This window comes from Notolepis coatsorum, assembly GCF_963971535.1.
Source record: "Notolepis coatsorum genome assembly, chromosome: 1".
NCBI classification, from domain to species: domain Eukaryota; kingdom Metazoa; phylum Chordata; class Actinopteri; order Aulopiformes; family Paralepididae; genus Notolepis; species Notolepis coatsorum.
This window is the reverse complement of record NC_140165.1, coordinates 133,007,486-133,032,542: the sequence shown is the minus strand read 5'-3', so window position 1 is coordinate 133,032,542 and position 25,057 is coordinate 133,007,486. Positions and strand designations below refer to the sequence as shown.

General features: G+C 44.0%; 1 protein-coding gene across 1 annotated transcript in view; it reads left to right on the top strand.

Annotated features, from left to right (window-relative positions):
• The window catches only part of agtpbp1 (ATP/GTP binding carboxypeptidase 1), a 156,075-nt gene that overhangs the window by 96,018 nt on the left and 35,000 nt on the right, over positions 1-25,057 (top strand). Inside the window, exons 12-24 of the mRNA XM_084332840.1 lie at positions 586-763; positions 1,185-1,279; positions 1,629-1,745; positions 3,919-4,595; positions 5,131-5,214; positions 5,570-5,656; positions 7,138-7,286; positions 10,231-10,318; positions 12,615-12,759; positions 19,283-19,433; positions 23,007-23,187; positions 24,193-24,322; positions 24,569-24,700. Coding sequence (XP_084188966.1) covers positions 586-763; positions 1,185-1,279; positions 1,629-1,745; positions 3,919-4,595; positions 5,131-5,214; positions 5,570-5,656; positions 7,138-7,286; positions 10,231-10,318; positions 12,615-12,759; positions 19,283-19,433; positions 23,007-23,187; positions 24,193-24,322; positions 24,569-24,700 — 2,214 coding nt within the window. The remainder of the gene's footprint in view (positions 1-585; positions 764-1,184; positions 1,280-1,628; positions 1,746-3,918; positions 4,596-5,130; positions 5,215-5,569; positions 5,657-7,137; positions 7,287-10,230; positions 10,319-12,614; positions 12,760-19,282; positions 19,434-23,006; positions 23,188-24,192; positions 24,323-24,568; positions 24,701-25,057) is intronic.

Below are 25,057 nucleotides of genomic sequence, written 5' to 3'. Positions count from 1 at the left end.
GTGACCTAAAACGCAGCTTGCGTTTAAAAGAAAGCAACTTAACACACCGATACCACTCTCAAGATTAAGCATGCAACAGGGCTTGAAAATAATACTGCCCCTCAGAAGAAGAAAACACAAGTGGTGACATAGTCCCGATAAGATGTGTTTAACTGCAGGAGAAGTGTGCAGTCTTCACACCATTTACCTTGTTCCAACAGACCTTTCTTTGTTTAATTCCTTCTTATTAGCTAATTATGGCATTAAATTGGCTGGTGGTGAGAAATTGTCCATTTGCCACTGTGTCTGGTTGATGAAAAAAACTAGCATCATGCCTCGGCCCAATAAAAAGGGAAGGCGTTCTCAAAGTGCGGCCCGCGGGCCAATGTCGGCCACGGGAGTTATGGTGTAAATGCACGTTATACTGTATTTGGTCCGGTTCCAATACAGTTTTAAACCAACCTACAACATCACACAGTACTTTGCTTTTAAGAAAGGCTAAACTGTCAAGTTAGCTACCGGTTGCATCTGGGTTCAGTCAGAACCCCTGCTATAGGATGAGATAGAGATGATAACGGGGTCTCCCTGCCTCTCTTCCTGTCCCAGGAGTGTCTCTCAATACAGACTCTGGACCCTCTGGTCAACATCTCCAGTCTGATCCTGAGGAAGTGTTACCCTAAGAACCGCCTGCCTTTACCCACCGTCATGTCTGCCTACCACCACCAGCTGCCCCATGTCCCCGCAGGGGGCCCCGTGGCTCAGCTGTACAACCAGCCCGCCGGCGGTGAGGAACTACACAAACAAACATTCACAGGAGCTCTAAACGCACACAGACGCTAACATACACACACTAACACACAGACACTGAAACACACATTGTTACATTTCACTACCGACTACCCAGGGTAGCTGCTGAGGGAACCTGTCGCTCAGCCTGTACAAGCAGACCATCCAGTGAGAACCTTCAAACAAACACAAGTGCACAGGCAGAAACATTCTCAGTAGCTGCCAGGGGGACCTGTGCCTAAGCCATACACACCACACACAGCCATACACACCACACACATAGCCATACACACCACACAGCCAGAAAGAGACCAGAACAGACCAGTTCAGATTGACAAGGTAATGTGAAACATGCTAGTATAGATGGTAACTTACGTTGTGTGTGTGTGTGTGTGTGTGTGTGTGTGTGTGCCCCCCAGTGGATGATGTAGTAGATGAGAGCGATGAGAATGAGGAAGCAGAAAGAGACACAGAGAATGAAGAGGATGAGACTGAGGTACAGGATGAAACTGAGGTACAGTGAAGTACACACTGAGGTAACACAACAAATGTGTGATCTCGCTCTCTCTTTCTCACACACACACACACACACACACACTCACGCAGAGGTCAAAGCCTTTGGAGTAGGGTGATTATGATTTTGGTCATGAAACCAAGATGATCTAAATAAAATGATTAAATGGTGCATTTATATAACGCTTTTATCCAAAGATAAAAGATAAGAGAAACATTTAAACTTAACTGATTATTGTGCCGTATGCCGTGTTGTGCTTATTAGGTTGCGATCATTAGGTTTCAAGGGGTTAATATAGTACCAGTGAAGTATCGCACCAGTGCCAATGTGTCCCTTTTCTCCTTCTCAGAACGATGACATAGAGACAGACCTGAACAAGCTGCGTCCCAAAGAGAGCCACAACCGTCCTTTTGAGGAGCTGAGAGTGTATGAGAGGTTCTTCCTGGAGCTGTCTGAAGACTTTCAGGTCAATATTACCTGCAATGATTAACCATTAAAGAGACATTTTAATTTTCTTTTACCTGAATCTTATAATTTTGTTGTGAGGAGGACATGTGGTAATCTGACATAAAACATATCCAACGTGTTCTTGGGTCTCGAGAGCTTGGCCACATTGGCAGTGTCGGCGTCAGAACGAATTTATCAGGGGGGCATATGGTAATTTTGGGGGGGCATAAAATATACGCTTCAGAAAACGCATTTCCCGCAAACCAACATGCATTTCAAAACATGAGCGCACTGCAGGCATAAGAGATAAGACAGTCTCTTTCTCTCTCTCTCTCTCTCTCTCTCTCTCTCTCTCTCTCTCTCTCTCTCTCTCTCTCTCTCTCTCTCTCTCTCTCTCTTTCTCTCTCGCACGTCACGTCACAAACACACTGGCGTCTTGCGCACACACACAAAGTGAAAGATCACGTATTTCGTTTTCGTATTATTATACACCTGGCTGAGAATCTTTGACGAGTCCAAACCAGCATTCTTTAGCTCAGCTAAGACTGTGTCTGTCAATGTCCGTGCATCACCTGCGTCAGCTGTCACTATGGTTACCAGGCGCTCTGTCACTTCAAATGACTGGTCTACAAAACGAATGACAACAGATATATTTTCACATCCCGTGGGATCGCGTGTTCCGTCCACTTTTAATGTGTAATGCGAGTCGCCTACTTCTTCCACTATAGCCTCAGTCACCACACTGCTAAGTGTACTTATAAGTTCATTTTGCATGTCATGACAAGTGTATGTGGCGTTTCGAGGGATAGTTTTCACTATGTCAGCCAATTCTGGGTCCTTTTTAATTGTGTAGTCCGATAAGGACAGGAAAAGACCACTTCCCCCCTCAGACATGTCACCAAAAGCATCTAGGTTTCCACGTAAAGGCAACTGGTTTTCTACCAGAAACCCGACAACATCCACGAGAGCCGAGAAGTACCGTACTTTTCGGACTATAAGCCGCGGCTTTTTCCCCCATTTTTTTACCCTGCGGCTTATATAACGGTGCGGCTTATATGTGACTCGACGTGACCAAACTCGAAAATGTAAACATCTAAATATTGCTTTTTTGACTGCATTGAAATGTTATTTATCTGTTCCCTTATTTGCTAAACTTAATACAACTTGTAAATGAGTTAATGCTTGTTATTTGTCCGACAGTATTGTGTCCCAAAGCTAATTACATATGGTAATTAAACATTAAAACACCTGCGGCTTATAGTCCAGTGCGGCTTATATATGTACACATCATTCAATTTAGCTGCTGCGGCTTATAGTCAGGTGCGGCTTATAGTGCGAAAAGTACGGTAGTACCTGTTCCTTCGTAGCTGGTCTGTGTTGACAAGTGTCGAAATCTCCTTGCCGGTATTGCCGTGAAGAAGCCTTAGGTGCGCCTGCCCCAGCCAACCATTTTCGTATATCCATTTTATTTGTATGTCCGTCTCCAAGAAGTGATTATTATATTTTACCGGAGTCTGACTCTATCTTTGACTTTCGCGCTCACTGACCTCACTCAAGTCACGCCCTACCCATATCAAAATCAATTCAAATGCAGTCACGCCCTACCCGTCAACTCAACGTGACCAATAATAACGCGTGCGTGAGCCGTGGCGTGAGATCAAACATACACTTCCTTTAAGACTTTTTTTGTTTAATTTCGTTTAATAATAGGCTAAATAGCCTATTTATAAAGGAAAACATCTGACTTTTACTATAATAAAAAAAATTAATGTTTAATTTGGGGGGGCATGGCCCGTGACACTGCACATTGGCCCCCCGAGAAATGGAGCAGACCTCTAGTTAAATGCAGATGCTATTTCCTCTACTATTTTCAACTGTTGTAGGCCCAACTTGAAGGAAGTAGATTTCTTTATTTCTTTATTTATTATTGTTAATATTTTTTTGCAATGCCAGTGGAAGTAAAGTCAAAGCCTTTGCATGTCTCTGAAAAAGAGTTAGTCCTTCTATATACTACAGATAACGATGTTGTCGAACCGTTAGGAAGTGGTTTGGAAGGTGCTACTGTACATGTGACTTGTCTTGTACATGTGACATGCTAACGGACCCCATTGACTTCCAGAGTGTCGGCAAGCATTTCTGATATTGCAGTGAAGTAACCCGATGGATGCTTAATGGTTCTCTTACATTGACAGGGCTATAACTTTGACTGTCCCAAGAGCACCTCCACCACATCATCAACCTCCAAATCACCTCGACCAATCATCGTGCCCGCAGCTCAGTCCCTGCCCCCTAAGTGCCCTGTTATCACCCCTCCCGCGAGCGAATGCCATCTCACCTACCGCCATCCCCCCATCCCTCCTCCCTCCTCCGCCCCTCCACCCTCCGCACCTTCTCCACTGCCAAAATTAGAACTGGACAACATTCGCATCAACATGGACCAAGAGAAAAAAGATGCACACACGCCCTCGTGTCTCGAACAGGAACTGGTTCACGTGTTGGAGCGAGTCGCTCTAGAAGGAGAGGCACCTCAGAATGGAGGAGGAGTATCTCCGGTTAACACTACAAGATACATACAGCCCGCCCTGCTGGTGGGAGGCGTTGCTAGGCGCCGCCCTGGAGGAGGAGGTAGCGCTGGGGGTTCGGACTGCGGTTCGGAGGGTCCCGAGGAGGACGGAGGAGAAGGAGCGGTTCTGGAGGTCCCAGACACAGCCTTGCTCCTCACTCTCCATGACCCAGACCTGTACGTGGAGATGGTGAAGGGGACGTGCTCGGTGCCACAGTACGAGGAGGTGGCCTACCCAGACTACTTTGGCCACGTGGCCCCGACCTTCAGGGAACCTTTTCTGGAGAGAGTGTATGGAGTACAGAGGTATGATTTAGGCTCTACGTCAAATAGGTGAGGTGAAATGTGTGGATACCAGGCAGGCCCAGTACAGAATTAATAGAATAGGATCTAGAATAGAATCAGATGGGGCTGGGAAAAATAACCATATCATTTTAACCGAATTTAATCGGTTTCTAGAATCCCAAGATTGATCTTCGAAATAAAATCGAGTAATCAGTAAACTAATACCCAGCTCTAGAATCCAAATACTAAGGGGAGTAACACTGTATTTTATCTATTTTTTCTTACACATTTGAGCTACCTACTCTCTTACTGTATGAAGCAAAATCTTAGGAAGGTCATACAGAACCAAGCATTTCACTATAATGTACATGTACCTTATATGTGACAAATAAAACAAAACTTGAAACTTGAGTATTAGGCATGATTATGAGACAGACACAAATTATTTGTACAAATTTTATATTTTTGCCCCCTATGGTTAACAATAGATTTTAAGGAAAATATATGAGAGACGATTAACAGTTAACATTGCCCATCCATTCATGTTCTCCTGCAGGTCCAAGATCTTCTGCGACATCGGGAGGCTCATTCATCCCCACGGCATCCTGGATAAAGTTGTTTATGACTTGGATATACCCAGGTGAGCTTCTACTGAACACATGAACCTAAACCCTCATTCAGAAAACCTTCTGCAGGCAACGACACTAGATGGCCAGTGTTGCTACATGACTATAATAAACCACAAAAGAAAGCTATTTTCCAGCTATTCCCAACCTCTTTACTATGCATGGGAGAACCCCAAATGTAGCTGTTTCATGATGTGCTATAGAAACACATCCTCTATTGTAAATAGAAAAGATCCAACAGTGAAACGAATTTAAAATAGATCTGTAGCCAAGTATATTATCATTATCATATCATTAGCATTTTACAAGCTATGAACTCAAGAGTCTTGACATGTCCCAGCTAAACCTGTTGCTTGTGTTGTATTTCAGTTCTCCAGTGATCGATGATGGAGAGACTCTGAAGTTCTACTCTCAATTTGAGTCTGGAAACCTCAGGAAGGCTGTTAAAATAAGGAAGTAAGAGACTATTGTTTACGTCATTAATAGTCAAGTATCTTGTTACATCCTGCCATCTCATTTACCTAATTTATCTAATAAAGAGATGTATCTTTATTAATCCCCTTTGGGGAAATTCCCAGGGCCATAGCAACACAGGGGAGGGGGAGGGCAGAGTAATAGAAATAACCATACAAATATAAGAATAATACGTCAAATGAAATCAAATGAAATAAAGATGATGGTCTGATCGGTTGGACAGGTGAGACATATATATCAGGGATGGGCAAAACTGACAAAACTATAGTATTCGAAGTTCTGAAAATCTAGATATTTGGGAGTTGCAGGAATATATATATATATATATATATATATATATATATATATATATATATATATATATATATATATATATATTGCACGTTGAGATCTGGTGCAGACGTACAAATATTTAGGCATGCACCTGGACGATAAGCTGGCCTGGGCTGCAAATTTGGAAGCGCTCTACAAGAAAGGACAGCCGGCTGTTCTTTCTTAGGAGGCTCAGGTCTTTTAATGTGTGTGGGGACATGTTGTACATGTTCTATCAGGCAGTGGTGGCAAGTGTGCTCCTCTATGCCGCTGTCTGCTGGGGTGGTAATACCACGGCCAGGGATGCCAGGCGGCTGGATAAGTTGGTGAAAAAGGCTGGCTCAGTGGTGGGGAGGAGACTGGGCCCACTGGGGACCGTGGTGGAGAGCCGCACGCAGAACAAGCTGCTGGCCATTATGGACAATATCAGCCACCCTCTCCACCACACCCTGGTGGGGCAGAGCAGCAGTTGCAGCGGACGGCTAATCTCCCTGCACTCGAGGACTGAGCGGCATAGGAGGTCCTTTGTCCCCACTGCCATCAGACTGTACAACAGCGCAATATAGTGCCGGGGACCCTGACCTCTGACCTGTTCCCCACACACACCTGTTTTTACACCTGTTTTTTTACACCTGTTTTTATACACCGGTTTTTACACACTTGTTTTTATACACCTGCTTTTATCTCACCACGCTCTTATTGACATTGATAGATATGATTTAGTTGGATTTTATCATGTGCTTATTTTTAACCCATGATGCAGACATAAGTGAAACTGAATGTGAACTGTCAACATCTGTATGCTGTGAGATACCCTGAATCTCCCCAAGGGGATTAATAAAGTATATCTATCTATCTATCTATCTATCTATCTATCTATCTATCTATCTATCTATCTATCTATCTATCTATCTATCTATCTATCTATCTATCTATCTATCTATCTATCTATCTATCTATCTATCTATCTATCTATCTATCTATCTATCTATAGCTGAACGTGCTCCTCATCTTAGCTAGCTCCTCATAGAGGGGATGGGAGGTGTTCTCTAGGGTAGTGTCCAGCTACATACATGACATGTAAAAAGAAAAGAAGATATGTTGTAGAAATGTGTCTTTGTAAACGGATGGTGACTGACCTGTGTCTCCAGGAATGAATATGACCTGGTCTTGAACTCCGACATCAACACCGACCACTACCACCAGTGGTTCTACTTCGAGGTGAGCAGGATGCACGTCGGCACCACCTACCGCTTCAACATCATCAACTGTGAGAAGGCAGACAGCCAGTTCAACTACGGTGAGACACTCACCACTACACTGTCTTTTAAAGGAACATGCCAACTCTTTGGGAAATTAGCTTATTTGCCATCTACCCTGAAGTTAGACAAGCAGATACATACCCTTTTCTTCTCTGCATGCATTAGGCTTAGGGAACAGCCGCACCGTTAGCCTAGCTTAGCGGCATTCACTGGAAGTAGTTGTGCCAGTGTAGCCTAGTGTGACCTGTGTATTTACCACGTGGAGAAATAAACAAATAAAAAAATTTACATTTTTGTTTTCTAAGCAGATATATACTCGGAATTATTTTTTGCCGAACCACTACTGCCTGGGCGCAGTGATTTCATCACTCATTTCATCACCTCAAAAGCCCAGTTTTTTTTTTAAAGGTGATTTTTTGAGGTGATAAACTCCAGGGTAGATGGCAAATAAGCTAATTTCCCAAATATTTGACTGCCCTCTCCTCAGCCAGTGACTCAGTAGGCTATTACAACAAAGCCCTAAGTGGCCTCTTGGATGTTCACGCCCCTGTGAAATCTAGGATGGTCATGTTCTCACGCTCTGCCCCCTGGTTCACCAGCGAGCTGAGGGAGATGAAGGTGGCTGGCCGTGTCCTTGAGCGACGTCTCACTGCGTCGGGACTCACCGTGCACAGAGATGCCTACAGAGAGCAAAAGACCTACTCCAAAGCCCTTAAGGATGCTTGGTCACAGTTCTACTCCAACATCATCAACAATAGCCCCGGCAATTATTTTATTTGTATTTTTTGTATCTCGATTTTTCTCTTTTCTCCCCGTCCCAATTTAGTCGTTGTGCCAATTCCCCCCCCTCCCCTACCTGGTTGTTGTGCGCATGTTCTCCTACTGGTCGGTACAAGGGAACCCTGAAGTATCCGCACGCTTCCTCCGACACGTGCGGCGACAGCCAGTGGCTCTCTTCTCACCTGGCAGCGAGGGCTCTCATTGGTGAAGTGTAACGCGTGGTATAGCCCCGGCAATTCTAAACAGCTTTTTTCCACCATACACCACCTCCTCAAACCCAGGCACACAGAGAGATCACTGAGAAGCGGTGTAATGACTTCATGTCATTTTTCACAACCAAAGTTGAGGGCATCCACTCTCTCCTCCCCGGCTTCTCTTCTTCACCTGCTCCATCTACTGTCCTACAGCCTGAAGTCTCCCAGCCCCTCCGCTGTTTCAGTGACACCACGCAGCGTGAGGTCGAGGCCATCATCGGGAGGATGAAGTCATCCACGTGTGCTCTGGATCCCCTCCCCACAGCCCTGGTGAAAGCCAACATCCGCACTATTGGTCCCCTAATGACCAGCACCATCAACCTCTGCCTGCAGGCTGGCCACGTTCCGCCTGCTCTCAAAACTGCCATCATCACCCCCCTCCTGAAGAAACTCACCCTGGACCCAGAGACAGCTACCGGCCCATTTCCAACCTCCCGTTCCTCTACAAGGTGCTGGAGAAGGTAGTTGCGGAGCAGCTCCAAGCACACCTCAGAGACGACAACATCTTCGAGAAGTTCCAGTCTGGGTTCCGCTCTGCGCACAGCACAGAGACAGCCCTGGTCAGGGTCACCAACGACCTTCTGATGGCGGCGGATGCTGGAACCCCATTCATTCTGGTCCTTCTCGACCTATCGGCAGCCTTTGACACGGTGGATCATGCCATCCTCCTGGACTGTCTCCATTCCGACGTCGGACTCCGTGACCTAGCCCTGTGCTTGTTCCAGTCCCTCTTGGCTGGTCGGACTGAGTGTGTCTCCCTGGGAGGCGCAACATCCTCTACCCACCTGCGGTGTCCCCCAGGGATCCGTCCTCGGCCCCCTGCTGTTCACCCTGTACATGCTCCCCCTCGGCCGCATCATCAGCCGGCACGGTGTGTCATTCCACTGCTATGCTGACGACACCCATTCGAATTTCACCTTCATCACCCCCCACACTGACCGCTAGCCTGGAGGAGACTAAGGCGTGGATGAACCACAGGTATCTACAGGTCAACAGCTCCAAAACTGAAGCCATGCTGGTCGGTACCCCACACCAGGTCCGGTCATCCACCATCACCATCACCTCCTTCTCCGGCCAGAACATTCCTCTCTCCACCCTTATCACTAACTTGGGCGTGAAAATGGACCCCCACCTCACATACGAGACCCACATCAAACACCTCTGCAAGACCTCTTTCTTTCACCTCAGGAACATCACAAAACTCTGCTCCTCACTCATTCTGGCAGATTCAGAGAAACTCGTCCACGCCTTCGTCTCCTCCAGGCTGGACTATTGCAATGCACTCCTCATCCCTAGTAAAAGCATTCAAAAACTGCCACCCATCCAGAATAGCGCTGCTAGGATCCTGATGAGGGTGCGCAAAAATGACCACATCACCCCCATCCTCAGATCACTACACTGGCTTCCCGTGGAACACAGGATCGAGTACAAGGTCTCCCTCCTCACTCACCAGTGTGTACACGGTGGTGCCCCTGCCTACCTCAAGGAACTCCTCACCCCCCAGTCCTCTTCACGCTCCCTCCGCTCCGGCACAGCCTACCTCCTCAAAGCCCCCAGGACTAAGCTGCACACCATGGGCCATCGAGCCTTCTGCTCGGCCGCACCCAGACTGTGGAATGCTCTCCCCAACCACCTGAGGGCACCACAAACTGTTGACACTTTTAAACGTGGACTCAAGACCTACCTTTTTAGAAAGGCCTTTATTTTTATTTTTTTATGTCTTATCATAATGTTGTTCTGCTATGTGTTCTTCTTTTTTTTTTTATATATCTATTTTTATATTCTATTCTTTTAACTCTGTTGTGTTTCATGTTATTTTTGCTGCCTTGGTAGTATTTGCCTGATATCTAGTGTGTGTCGAACTATCCTTGTTGTGTGTGTGTGTGTGTGTGTGTGTGTGTGTGTGTGTGTGTGTGTTTTGTGCGTGCTCATGTATGTGTATCTATAGGTATGCAGGTGCTGATGTACTCTGTCCAGGGGGCAATCAATGGCAGACCTCGCTGGATCAGAACAGGAGAAGACATCTGTTACTACAAGTAGGTAGACCTACCGTTCAGTAGGTACACTGTAAAAAAGAAGACCGTAAAAAAACTGCAAATGTCTGGCAGCAACAGTTGCCAAATACTTACTGTCAAATTACAGTAAAATCAAATACATTTACAGATTACAACCTTTATTTAATGGTTAATATTTTGATCAAATGTAATTTACTGTATTTTTATGGCATTTACACTTAACACATTGATTGCCAGCCATTGTGCCCATCATTATGCCCTCTCTGCCACCGCTGTAAGCTTATGGAGATGTTTACCTTCTTTGCAGGGCTATAACTTTTTAAATATTATAGCTATATCTGAATTACTATGGCCCATTCAACATCGGGTATCTATCGTTCCGGATGTGGGAACATTATGTTTTTTCATTCATACATTGTTGTGTTAATACCGTCGAGAATATAAGTATGTTTTTCTGCTGTAATTCCAAAAACGCTAGTTATAGGCCCTGACGCATATGATAGATAATCGATTGGCGTTTCGTTCCTATACATGCTATATTAAAAAATTCAAATGTATATGATTGGTATACATTATGCTTCATCATGCGTGAAGGAAAGTGGGGGGGGGGTTGTTTATAATTCCTTGATTGTCAGTAACGGCTTTATTTAGTATAAGTTGATATATTGATCAGATGGATTACCGTGAAATGAATAAACAGGCTGAAATCAACGTTAGTTTCGTCTTACCGTTCGCCGATGAGGCTGGAGGAAAAAGATCCCAATTATTTGACGTCGATCTGCTAGAACCATTTCCGGTTTGTATGACGCAATAAACGCCGAAATCATATCGATTATTGCGTTTAGAAAGCGATCCAAATGCACTCGAGTGTGTATATTGATCCACGCAACAATATATCTCTGGCGGAGGAATTTCCTTGATGCACCGATCGCCACTTCCGGTTTGGCGTGAGTGTAACTCGCCCGACCATCCACCAGGTGGCGGTATTGAGGCGTTGCAATATCAGAACAGGGTTCGGCTGCGATCCGGAGGGAGGCTGGATGAATTATGAATGCCAACGGCGAAAAAATGAAATATTGATCCCAAACACGTGATCGTGATACGCCGTTGTTGGCGTTCAGCGCATGGCGGGCAATAACGATTTACGCCGCTCTTGGCGCACAATGTGTTAACGTAGAAAAACAAAAGTAATCTGTAAAATAATACAGTGAATTTCCTGTGATTTTTTTTTACCTACCATTCAGTAGGTAGTCCTACCATTCAGTAGGTATTAGGGATGTCCGATATTATCGGCCGACCGATATTATCGGCCGATATCGGCAGTAAAATGTGATATCGGAAAATATCGGTATCGGTAAAAAAAACAAAAAAAACAATAACAATTTTTTTTTTTTTTTTTTTTTTTTTTTTTAACATTTATTTAACCTTTATTTACCCACGCAAGCAAGTAAGAACCAATTCTTATTTTATTTATTGTCAAAAGTATGCATGTTGGTTTAAAATGTTCATTTTTACTTTTTTAATGATCATATTTTGCACAGATAATGCTTACATTTAGAAAGCCTTTTGAATGCATCCAGTGAAATTATTAGTTACCTGAAATTATTCCGTTTTTTGGGGGGGAAACCCTGCATATATCGGTATCGGTTGATATCGGTATCGGTATCGGTATCGGAAATTGGAGTTGGACAATATCGGAATATCGGTATCGGTAAAAAAGCCAATATCGAGCATCCCTAGTAGGTATTCCTACTATTCAGTAGGTAGTCCTACCATTCAGTAGGTAGACTCTACCATTCAGTAGGTAGACTACCATTCAGTAGGTAGTCCTACCATTCAGTAGGTAGACTCTACCATTCAGTAGGTAGACTACCATTCAGTAGGTAGTCCTACCATTCAGTAGGTAGTCCTACTATTCAGTAGGTAGTCCTACCATTCAGTAGGTAGTCCTACCATTCAATAGGTAATTCTACCATTCAGTAGGTCGACCCTACCATTCAATAGGTAGTCCTACCATTCAGTAAGTTGTCCTACCATTCAGTAAGTAGACCTACCATTCAGTAAGTTGTCCTACCATTCAGTAGGTAGTCCTACCATTCAGTAGGTAGTCCTACCATTCAGTAGGTAGACCTACCATTCAGTAGGTAGTCTTACCATTCAGTAGGCAGACCTACCATTCAGTAGGTAGTCCTACCATTCACGGACATGGACATACAAGGACATGAAGTACGTCATGTAGTGAATACTATAGTGTAAATGAGACTGATTACTGTGGAGCTTTGTCTTTAACACATGCCTCTGTCTTCTCGTCCGCTAGAAACCATTTCTCTCGGAGAACCATCGCAGCAGGATGTCAGAGGGGGAAAGCCTATTATACCATGACCTTCAGTACCACCTCTGATCATAAGGATGATGTCTGCTACTTTGCCTACCACTATCCTTACACCTACTCTTCTCTAAAGGTACTCATATTTTACCACTATTTATTTAGATTAATCTGTCTAGTTTAGTTAGGATTTCTATTTGCTCCCATGTCTGCTTTTCTGCAGACATGGGAGAACCTTTTTAACCTCTCTCTGTCTCAACCGGTCCCATGGAACAGCTTCATACCGTCTTCTGTCTGGCCTGCAGTGCTGAACCTTACCTGCTCCACCCTGACCAATTCTGAGTGGCTTCTCCTGCCCCCGGGGCATATGGCCCTGAGCTATTGTCTTATATCCCATCCTGTATACATACGCTTGCAGTAGTTCTATCTATTACTCAATTTCACAATTTTCACAATTTTCTTACACTATTACTAAATTTCACAATTTTCTTATATACTGTGATTCTATTGTCACCATGTATGCATATGCTCACTACATGTATTTATTGCTCCATCTCCGCCCACTACAAACATGGGAACTCTCTAACCCCTGAGGATGCGACCCTCTCTGCGCCGCCCCCTTGCCTCAAATAGATCCGCCATCAGCTCTATTTTTATCTTTCAAAATGTTCAGTTGCTATCGCATGCACTTATCTGTGTTTCATTACGCATATGAGTGCATGCTTACCAACTGTTTTGCCTGTTTTATTGCAACACTATCACCGACATCTAAGAAGGGAGATCCCCCCTTGAACAGCCCTTCTAAGGTTTCTCTCCTCCACCTGTGGTGCATTTTTTCCTATTGCTAGGTTTTAGTGAGTTTTTCCTTACCTTCGCGTGGGGTATGTCTGGGAGTGTTGCATTTATTTAATTTATTTAAAAAATGTTGGACTTGTGTTCTTGATTTATTGTGATGTTTCTTCTTGACTTGTTTAAAGAAGACGTGTCCGGCCCATAGGGACATTAACGTGTGTTGTCGGGCCTTACAAATACATTTGATTTGATTTATTATAGCGTAGAGATCTATTATTCTATCCCTAGCTATGAAGATATTGTCAGTTACTTTTCCAACCATTACTCTTATACTACTTATATACACTAAAGCCTCTTTCACACATGCACTGGATCCATGACCTTAACTGCACATTAATTGAAGGGGCTGTATGTGCAAACATAAATGTTTGAAATATTCAGGACATTATCCTCCCAGCACCCACGGCCCAAGTCTACATATTGACCAACTGAGCCCATGCGCAAATATAAGATAAGATATTCCTTTATTGATCCCCTTGGAGAAATGCAGGTGCCATAGCAGCACGGGGGAGGGGAGGTACAGGTATGGGCAGGGTAATGGAAAGACAATACAGACTGGTAAAACGACAGGCAATCTATTGCACACATTGAAGAACCCGAGTCTCCTCAGGAAGAACAGCGTGCTCTGTACCTTCCGGCTTCCGGCTTCAACATGGACGGTCGCATTTTACGGAGCTCCCGTAACCAACGCAACAGCCAACGCAACAGAGCAACAACAAAGTACTTTGCGCATTTTCTACTTTCCCTCCTGTGGATTATGGATTTGTACCTGAATTCACAACTCAAGCAGCAACTCCAGACAGAAGTGGAGGGTAGCGAAAACGTAAATCAACAGTCCCATTGCGACTTCTACTTGTTAACGGGCACGGAGAGGAAACATCCAGCATTCGGAGCCTCGGCGATCCACGCAGTACTTACTGCAAATCCGGAACGAAAGAAATTACCCCCGGCAGGCAAGTGTAATAAGAGATCAATGATTTTATTATATCTGCTCATGTCGGGTGACATACATCAGAACCCTGGTCCCGTAATGACACGGAACCAGAGACTACAGCAAGAAGCGATGGAGGTTCCCATCGCGACCAACAGCATCCACGCAATTGACGCTCCAGCCAGCAGTTGCACCAGCCGACCAGCAAGCGGCGACATACCCTCACAGAAGCCCCAGCGGACTCGGCGAGTGGCTAAAGGAAGAGCGGCGCGGGACATCGAGACCACCAAGGACCCGACGGTTAGCTTGGCTGGCCCCGCCAAGGCCAAGGCCGCCATGCCAGCAAGTCTACCCGGGCCGAGGCCAGGACAAAAGGCACCCCCCCCCCTCCCCCACAATGGAGTACAATCAGACATATCTGTAATCAACCAGCCCCCCCCCCCACATCGCGGGCTTTCACACAAAGGAATACAGACACAGACACCAGCAAAGGACAAAGCATCACCCCACCCCCCCCTCCCCACCCACGGCACAAACAGCAACAACGCCCCCCCTCCCCCCACCACAGGACAGGACACAATGGAACAGAGTTACCTCAACTGTGAAGACATCAAACTTATTACAAGCAAAAATGGACTTCACATATTTCACTTAAACATAAACAGTTTGAAACCGAAATTGGCTGAAATCAGACATTTGTTTCTAAACGGTAAGGCAAATATATTATGTTTCACAGAAACAAAACTTGACTCATCTGTTCAGGATCCAGAGATAGAAATCGAGGACTATTCAATCATCAGGAGGGATAGGAACCAGTATGGAGGTGGTGTCTGTGTGTATATACACAAAGATACCAAATTCAGCAACCGTACTGACCTTAACCATGACGAGATTGAAACTGTATGGATTGAAATCTTATTTGAAAGGGCAAAATCAGTACTAATAGGCACAATCTATAGACCACCAGAACAGACTGGTTTTTATGATACTCTGGATGTGTGCTTAGCTGGAGCTGAGGATGCGGAAAAAATTCTTATTGGGGATTGGAACACGGATATGCAACAAAAAAATGCACCCGTCTTCAAATCCTTCAATAGGTTTTGTGATCTGCACGGCCTCAGCCAACTAATCACCCAACCCACAAGGATATGTGAATCAACTCAGACTACCATTGACCTCATACTGACCTCTGACAAGTCCAAGATCTCCAGTAAAGGGGTTATAGCATGCGGGTTAAGTGATCATTACATGATATTCTGTACCCGCAAAAAGCTAAAACTAAAGGCTGGCTGTCACAAAACAGTCACATCTAGAGACCTCAAAACCTACTCTAGCGAGGCCTTTAACCTTGAACTGGAGAGTCTGGACTGGTCAGATGAACTCAATGGTACACTGGTTGAAGAAACTTGGCTTGGCTTCAAAACCAAATTTTCATCAATACTAAACAAAATGGCCCCCCTAAGAACCACCAGGGTAAAAAATCGCGCTGAGCCATGGATGCACACTGAAATACTGACCGCTATGAAAGCCAGAGACAAAAAATGCTCTGAGTTTCGTAAAAGTCAGTCAAAGCTTACCAAAAGCACGAGCAGTGAACTCCAAGACCACGTGACTGAACTCAAACTAGAAAGAAACAGACTAAGAAATGACGTAAACTCCATGATCAAAACTGCAAAAAAAAATTTCATCAATGACAAAACCGAGGAAAACAAAAATAAACCACGTGAACTTTGGAAATTACTCAACAATCAACTAGGCTGCAGTAAAAAACTCAAAACCAGGTTCTCAAACATAAACATAAAGACGGACAACACGCTCATCACAGACAAGCTGGATGTAGCCAATTACTTAAACACTTTCTTCACAAACATAGCCACAACACTGGTAAACAAACTACCCTCCCACTCAGGGCAGTATGGGGTAGAACACATAGTAGCATACTACATGAACCTAGGCGTCCACAAAGACGACTTCAAACTGGAAATAGTAACTACAGATGAGGTACTCAAAAAACTGAGCGCCCTCCAACCAAACAAGGCCACTGGCCATGACAACATCCCCTCCAAATTCCTCAGAGACTCAGCAGCAGCCATCACCCCAGTCATCACACACATAATAAACCTCTCCATAAAACAGGGACACGTCCCCAAGGACTTCAAAATTGCGAGAGTAACACCCCTGCACAAAAAGGGCAGCAAATTAGACCCGGGTAACTACCGCCCTGTTTCTATCCTTACATCCATCTCGAAAGTCATGGAAAAAATAGTATACGAACAGATCGAAAAATACCTCGCGGAAAAAAATCTAATCTACGAATTCCAATCTGGCTTCAGAACATCCCACTCCACTGACACATGCCTTCTCTACTTGAACGACCACATCAAACAAGAGGTGGACGCGGGCAAATACTGCGGCATGGTCATGCTGGACCTACAAAAGGCCTTCGACACTGTCAATCACACCATTCTGATTGACAAGCTAAAAGCAATTGGTTTTGATAGTTTATCAGTGAGCTGGATACAATCCTACCTGGAGGGGAGGGAACAGATGGTGGAAGTAAACGGTACCCTATCCCCCCCCCTCACAGTGAGCTGTGGTGTTCCACAAGGAAGCATACTAGGACCGCTACTATTCCTAATTTATGCAAATGACATGTCGTCAGCTTGTGACTGCAACTTGTTCCTGTTTGCGGACGACTCAGCCCTGCTGGTCTCTGACAAGAACAAGTTACAGGTTGAAAAAGCCCTCAGCTCGGAACTAGGCAAAATCTGCATATGGCTCGCCGACAACAAACTATCATTACACATGGGCAAAACAGAGTCCATTCTCTTCGGTTCAAATAACAAACTCAGCAAGACTGACGACTTCTCGGTTACAGTGGGTGACAATATTGTCACAAGGAAAGATGAAATTACCTACCTGGGTTCCATCCTAGAGGCTAATCTTTCCTGTGACAAAATGGCATCCAATGTAATAAAAAAAGTCAACCAACGAACGCGATTCTTGTACCGGATCTCCTCTCTGGTAAACAAGAATACCCTGAAGACTCTAGCAGGAGCACTCATTCAAGGGTACTACGACTATGCTTGCACCTCATGGTACCAAAGCACCTCAAAGGCACTAAAAAACAAATTACAAACATCTCAAAACAAGCTAGTCAGACTACTACTTGACCTGACTCCTAGAACCCACCTCACCCCTGCCCACTTTGACAACCTAGGATGGCTTAGAGTAGACGACAGAGTACAGCAACTTGCAATGGGCCTGGTCTACAAGATACACTACGCGACCAAGGTACCCATGTACATGTCAAAATACTTCCCAAAGGTCAGTGAATACCACGATCACAACACCAGAGGGAGCTCCACAAATCATGTAAAACCCAGATTCGGCTCAAACAAGGGACTAAACACGTTTCGCAATTATGCCACATCAATGTGGAACGCCCTGCCTAAAGCTGTAAAGGAATGTGAATCACTACCCACCTTCAAAAACACTCTCAAAAAACACCTACGTGAGACTGCAATTCGAAACTGGCCCCTACAAATGTCCTAACCTAGTTGTACAGTAAATGACCAAGTAAGGCTTTGTCAACATTCCAATGTACAGTGTAAAATGTGTGTGTGTCCCCTACCCAACCCCCCCCCCCCCCCCCCCCCACCTCCAATGTACAGCCCTCACCCAACCCACCCAACCCCACCCCACCAACCTCCTCCAATGTACAGTTTCTACGCCAAATGTATATACACTCCTTTTCTGGACACTTTTGTATCACAAACAGTACTGTATTTGCAAATCTGATATGTCATAAATGTATAGATGTAGCAGTACTGTCTATCTGTATGTCATGTATGTCATATATGTTATGATGAATTGAAAATGGGGGACCCTGGTGGAAACAAGACGAAAGTCTTTCTCTGGTCTGCATCCCCTTAACAATTGTATGTATTGAGATGTACTGTACTGTACCCATTCTGCAATCTGTTAATAAACTTTTCAATCAATCAATCAATCCTGTAAGGGCCTCTGTGGTGTCCCACCAGTCCAGTTTACTCTTCAAGTGCTTTGTGCTGTTATACATGTTCTTATGTTATTATTGCTCTATTTTTCTCAATTTTGTTGCTAGATGCATCTTGATACAGTACATTCCACTACTTATAGTTATACTACAACTGTTACTACTACTACTACTACTACTACTACTACTACTACTACTACTACTACTACTACTACTACTACTACTACTAGTACTACTACTGCAACCTACTATCACTCACTACCACTATTGCTTTTACTGTTATTATTACAACTACCACATTACTATTAATACCGAAACTGCTATTACTATACTTACTACTACAACTACGACCTACAACCACTACTACTGTTACTACTACCACGGCTACTACTAGTATTGTGGTACCACTAATGCGTACCACATAACAGTACTACTACTTCGACGACTACCTTTTGCAATGGGCAAAATCCCAGCTTTCAGTAGCAAATGCAAAAAGATATTAGATTGTTTTCTATTATACTATTTTCAGAAATGTTGTACCACTCCTATATCCTACTGTGTCTCCAAATACTAGACAGTATGGATATTACTGTACTACAACTTGTCCAGTTATACTATTCTGCCATACCCCCCCCCCTTTCTTTGTATTTACTCCACTATTATATTCCACTATTCTGATTCTACTACAACTACCTCTGTTCTACTCTTAGCTGACTTGCAAAAATACCTACAGTGTCTCCAAATGCATCTCTCTCTTGATATTATAATGATATATTACCATTACCGTTCTGCTACAGCTACCACACGACTTGCTGTGTTTTCCTGTGAGCTGACACAACTACTGCTGTCTCCCCCCAGATGCACCTGTCTAAGCTGGAGGCCCTGCGGACCCCTCAGATATACCTGCGACAGGACGTCCTATGTGAGACCCTGGGGGGGAATGGCTGCCCTCTCTTAACCATCACCGCCATGCCAGAATCCACCTCCAACGATCACATCTGCCAGTTCAGTAAGTGTGTGTGTGTGTGTGTGTGTGTGTCTGTGGGGGGGGGGAGTGGTAAGGATAAATTACAGTCAAAATCAGTTTGTAAGTGTGTGTGTGTAATTCCTCTAAATACTATGTAAATCCGCATTCTTGTGAAATTACCTTTCCTGAATCGCTCTCATTTCACAAATTTCATTCATCTTCACATAAAGATGACGGAGCATCATGTGTCAGGTTTATGGGTCTTCCTCTGTCAAATCGGTGCCAGTAAGTCATGTGTGAGAGAGAATGTGTGGTTGTATCAGTTCATAACCATCTGTCTCCTGGAGTTTATGTCTTGGCTGAATGGGGAAAAGGGCTTTTTGCATCGAGACCATTAGAGGCTAAAACCTTACACTAGAACATAAATAAATGTGGTGGTGGTAGCTGCCTCTTTGAGCAACATGGCCTATACTCAACCTATACCGTATGAACTTTGAACTCTGATGGTCTCAATCCATCTCAGTTCAACTACTTGTCTACTGCCTACAACTGTCCTACCCTTTTCTTATAACTACCTACTAGGGATGTTCGATATTGGATTCTTTACCTATACCGATATTGTCCAACTCTTAATTTCCGATACCAATATCAACCGATACCGATATATGCAGGGTCCCCCCCCCCCAAAACGGAATAATTTCAGGTAATTAACATTACATATCTCTTGTTGTAGAATTAACACAACATTATGCATACTTTTGACAATAAATAAAATCGGAATTTGTTCTTACTTGCTTGCATGGGTAAATAAAGGTTAAAGGAAAACTCCAACATTTTGGGAAATTAGCTTATTTAACACCTTCCCTGGAGTTAGACAAGAAGATACATACCTTTTTTGTCTCTGTGCATGCATTAGGCTTAGGGAACAGCCGCTCCGTTAGCGTAGCTTAGCTTCATCACTGGAAGTGGGGGAGGACAGGAGCCTGACGTTCCCTACAGGGTCTTACAGTCACCAAATACACTCCAAATACAACTCCAAAACGTTCCTGTAAACATGTTGTGACCTGTGTATTCACCACGCTCGGAGCTAACCGGAGCTAACACAGAACAGGATGGTAAAGCAAATATAATGACTTCCTTTCTGGGGTTTTCAAAATAAAAGTGCGACGTTTATAGCAGCAGAAAACGTTTATTTTGTACATTATCTAACGTTATCGTCGCGGGCAAGACCAGCCGCATTTCATTGTATACCTGTATGCCGTGACAATTAAAACTCTTGACTTGACTTGACTTGTTAACACGAACCTAAACTAACGTTACAATTAACCTAAAGTTAGTTTAGGTTCATGTTAACGTTAGATAATGTACAAAATAAACGTTTTCCGCTGCTATAAACGTTGCACTTTTATTTTGAAAACCCCAGAAAGGAAGTCATTATATTTGCTTTACCATCCTGTTCTGTGTTAGCTCCGGTTAGCTCAGAGCGTGCAGTAGTTAGTATTATATTATCAATACCAGCCATTGGATTACTGTTTTCTAAATTGGGGAGGCTTTTAATCGTCAAGGTAAGAGGATTTTAAGTCATGGTATCCATAAACTTCAATCGGTTCGGATCCTTTGAAGGAATGAGAATATCAACAAACACGGCTTCACGTTGAAACCACTGACTGCGCCCAGAGACTCGAGTGCTTAGGCAAAAAATAGTTCCGAGTATATTTGCTTAGAAAACGTAATTGTCTAATTCAATTATTTTTTATTTCTCCACGTGGTGAATACACAGGTCACAACATGTTTACAGGAACGTTTTGGAGTTGTATTTGGAGTGTATTTTGTGACTGTAAGACCCTGTAGGGAACGTCAGGCTCCTGTCCTCCCCCACTTCCAGTGATGAAGCTAAGCTACGCTAACGGAGCGGCTGTTCCCTAAGCCTAATGCATGCACAGAGACAAAAAAGGTATGTATCTTCTTGTCTAACTCCAGGGAAGATGTTAAATAAGCTAATTTCCCAAAATGTTGGAGTTTTCCTTTAAATAAATGTAATTATTATATATTTTTTTACCGATACCGATAATTTCCGATATCACATTTTAATGCCAATATCGGCCGATAATATCGGACATCCCTACTACCTACCTCTATAGTCTATCCATATAACACTGAATGATAGCAATGTATAATAACTCTGACACCGTATATACATTTACCTATACTGTATATGCACATTTATCTGTATATATCCCATGCTCTTATTAGTTATACCACTGGCTAAAATGGTTTATAACCATAGTGTATTAACCCTTTGATCGCCGGGGTTAAATTCATAATTTACCATCCCTCGCCAGCCGAATTTAACATGGAGAAGTTCCCCTTCTTTGCAGGGCTATAACTTTTTAAATTGTATTGCTAAATTGACATTACCATGGCCCATTCAAAGTCCTATATCTATTGTTCAGGGTGTAGCAACGTTATACTTTTTCATTCACATATTCATACTAAAATCCGGTCTAAAGTATAAGTATGTTTTAATCGTTTTCTGCAGCTTTCTCCAGAATGTGATTTATAGCCCCAAATGCATTATATTGATGATTGTATACAGTTTGATAGCAATCGGCGCGAGATAAAAAAATTCAAATGGACGTACTTCTAGAAGTTACTACGTATGATCTGATGATGACCGGATGGGCGGGGGGTCGTTTATAATTCCGTGGGCAACGTTATATCATTCATCTAGTGTGGGTGATATGATCATTGGAGCAGTTAGTATAGAAGACATTACAAAATAACGCTGAAACTCACCGTAGCTTCCTCGCGCCGTTGGGAGATGAGCGTGGAACAGAATTTTTTCTATTATGGGATATAGAAATACCCGATCCATTTCCAGGTTGTATAATAGTATATACGTCCAAATCATGTTGTTTATCGAGTTATTGGCAACGAATCGATATCCATTGTGTCGAGCTCGAGTCCCGGGACCTATAGCGAGTGATCGGACCAAATTGAAATGAGCACCAGCGTCCACTTCCCTGTTTATGCCCTGGGCGATCTGCCGATCGGCCACCAGATGGCGCTCTTGAACCGTTAGAGAGTTGACAGGGGCTCACCAGTACATATAATGTCTCCGGGGGAGAAATATGATTTCGATCACAGATTTTTGAAATATTGAAATCAACGGCGATTAAAGGGTTACTTGTACCACTGTATACGACGATACTGCCACTGGTGATAGTCGATCGGCATTGCAATTCAAACATATACAAACGACCCAGGGATGGCTAGAATGATCCGGATGATGATTTAGAACGGGGATCAGAGGAAAAAGATCAAAGGATCAAAACCCGAGAAATCTCGGGTCTGGCGCTCAACCGCTGGCGAGTTAACCCGGGATATCTCGCGTCTGGTGCCCAATGTGTTAATTTGGCAGCTAATGGGGATCCTACTAAAACGATACAAACAATAAACATGTTTACAAGATCCAGTAATAATGTTCTTAGCATTTCTGTTGATATATTTCTCATTGTAAACCATTCTGTGAAGGTACTGTATTGCAGAAGGGGGACCTACTGTACCTCTACCACTGTATACTGAGCGTGTTCACTGGGCTCTCCCACCTTCCAGGAAACCGCCCGTTGATCTTCTTGTCGGCCCGGGTGCACCCAGGGGAGACCAATGCCAGCTGGATGATGAAGGGCACCCTGGAGTTCCTGATGGGCACCAGCCCTCTGGCACACAGCCTGAGAGAAGCCTACATATTCAAGATTGTCCCCATGCTCAACCCTGACGGAGTCATCAATGGAAAGTGAGTGGAGAGCAGACACGAGGACACACACACGGAGGTCATAAAGGATCTTCCTAATAGGTTGGGAGGTTTGATTGATTGATTGATTGAAAACTTTATTAACAGATTGCAGAATGGGTACAGTACAGTACAGCTCAATACATACAATTGTTAAGGGGATGCAGACCAGAGAAAGACTTTCGTCTTGTTTACATCAGGGTCCCCCATTTTCAATTCATCGTAACATATATGACATACATGACATACAGATAGACAGTACTGCTACATCTATACATTTATGACATACCAGATTTGCAATTACAGTACTGTTTGTGATACAAAAAGAGTCCAGAAAAAAAAAGTATATACATTTGACGTAGAAACTGTACATTGGATTGGGTAGGTGGGGGTGGGGGGGGACTGTACATTGGAGGTGGTTGGGTGGGTGGGGGGGGGGTTGGGTAGGAGGGGTGGGTGGGGGACACTGTACAACTGTACAAACAAAACTGTACATTGGATTATTGACAAGACCATACTTGGTAATTTACTGTACATTGGAGGGGGTTGTGTTCGGACATTTACAGGTGCTCCCATCTTTAAGCACTGGAGGATTTCAAATTGCCATGTATGTGTCCCCTCCCCCTATTTCTAGAACCATTCTGCAAAATGTGTCTTTGAACTAATTTGCCCTTTGAAAGACTGACTCTTAAGTTCAGGCTCTTTGTTATTCGTCTAACGTTTCTCTGTGCTCCTCATTCATTCCTTATGTACCCCCCCCTCTCTCTCTCTCTCTCTCTCTCTCTCTCTCTCTCTCTCTCTCTCTCTCTCTCTCTCTCTCTCTCGCTCTCTCTCTCTCTCTCTCTCGCTCTCTCGCTCTCTCGCTCTCTCGCTCGCTCTCTCGCTCTCTCTCGCTCTCTCTCGCTCTCTCTCGCTCTATCTCTCTATCTCTCTATCTCTCTCTCTCTCTCTTTTTTCTCTCTTTTCTCTTTTTTTTTCTCTTTTCTTTTTTCTCTTCTCATCCTCTAGTCAACGTTGCTCTCTGAGTGGGGAGGATTTGAACCGTCAGTGGCAGAGCCCCAGTCCTGAGATCCACCCTACCATCTACCACACCAAGAGTCTGCTGCAGTACCTTGCCCATATAAAGAGGACGCCACTGGTAACATGTTTATTTACTGCTTGGTATGCACTCATGTACCACTTGTTCTTACCGTTTGTATGTGCGTTCGTATGTGTATGCTGAAGCATAGAGAGAGAATGCAAGAATCATAATTAATACAATCTCTCTATCCCATCCCCCTCTATCCCTTTCTCTCTCTCTCTTGCTCTCTCTATCTCTCTTCTCTCTCATTCTATCCCTCTCTCTCTCTACCCCTCTCTCTCCCTCTTCTCTCTCTCCCTCCAGGTATTCTGTGATTACCACGGTCACTCCCGTAAGAAGAATGTGTTTATGTATGGCTGTAGTGTGAAGGAGACGGTGTGGCAGTCTAACATCAGCACTACATCCTGTGACCTGCATGAAGACGTGGGATACAGGGTAGGAACTAGTGTTGCAGAAAAGTATTGCGATACCCAGCTGTTAAAAAAACTGTTCAATACTCCATCTTATTAGTATCGATATTTTTTTAATAATAGCCTGATGCTGTATTTTCTATGAGTTGAGTGGATGTGTGACCGGAGCAGTGTGTGTGTGTGTGAGAGTGCACGCTTTGTGACCGGAGCAGTGTGTGTGTGTGAGAGTGCACGCTTTGTGACCGGAGCAGTGTGTGTGTGTGAGAGTGCACGCTTTGTGACCGGAGCAGTGTGTGTGTGAGAGAGTGCACGCTTTGTGTAACTGAGGGGTACAATTCCCTGACTGTATTGATAAGTATGGTATCATTAAACCACTACCGCT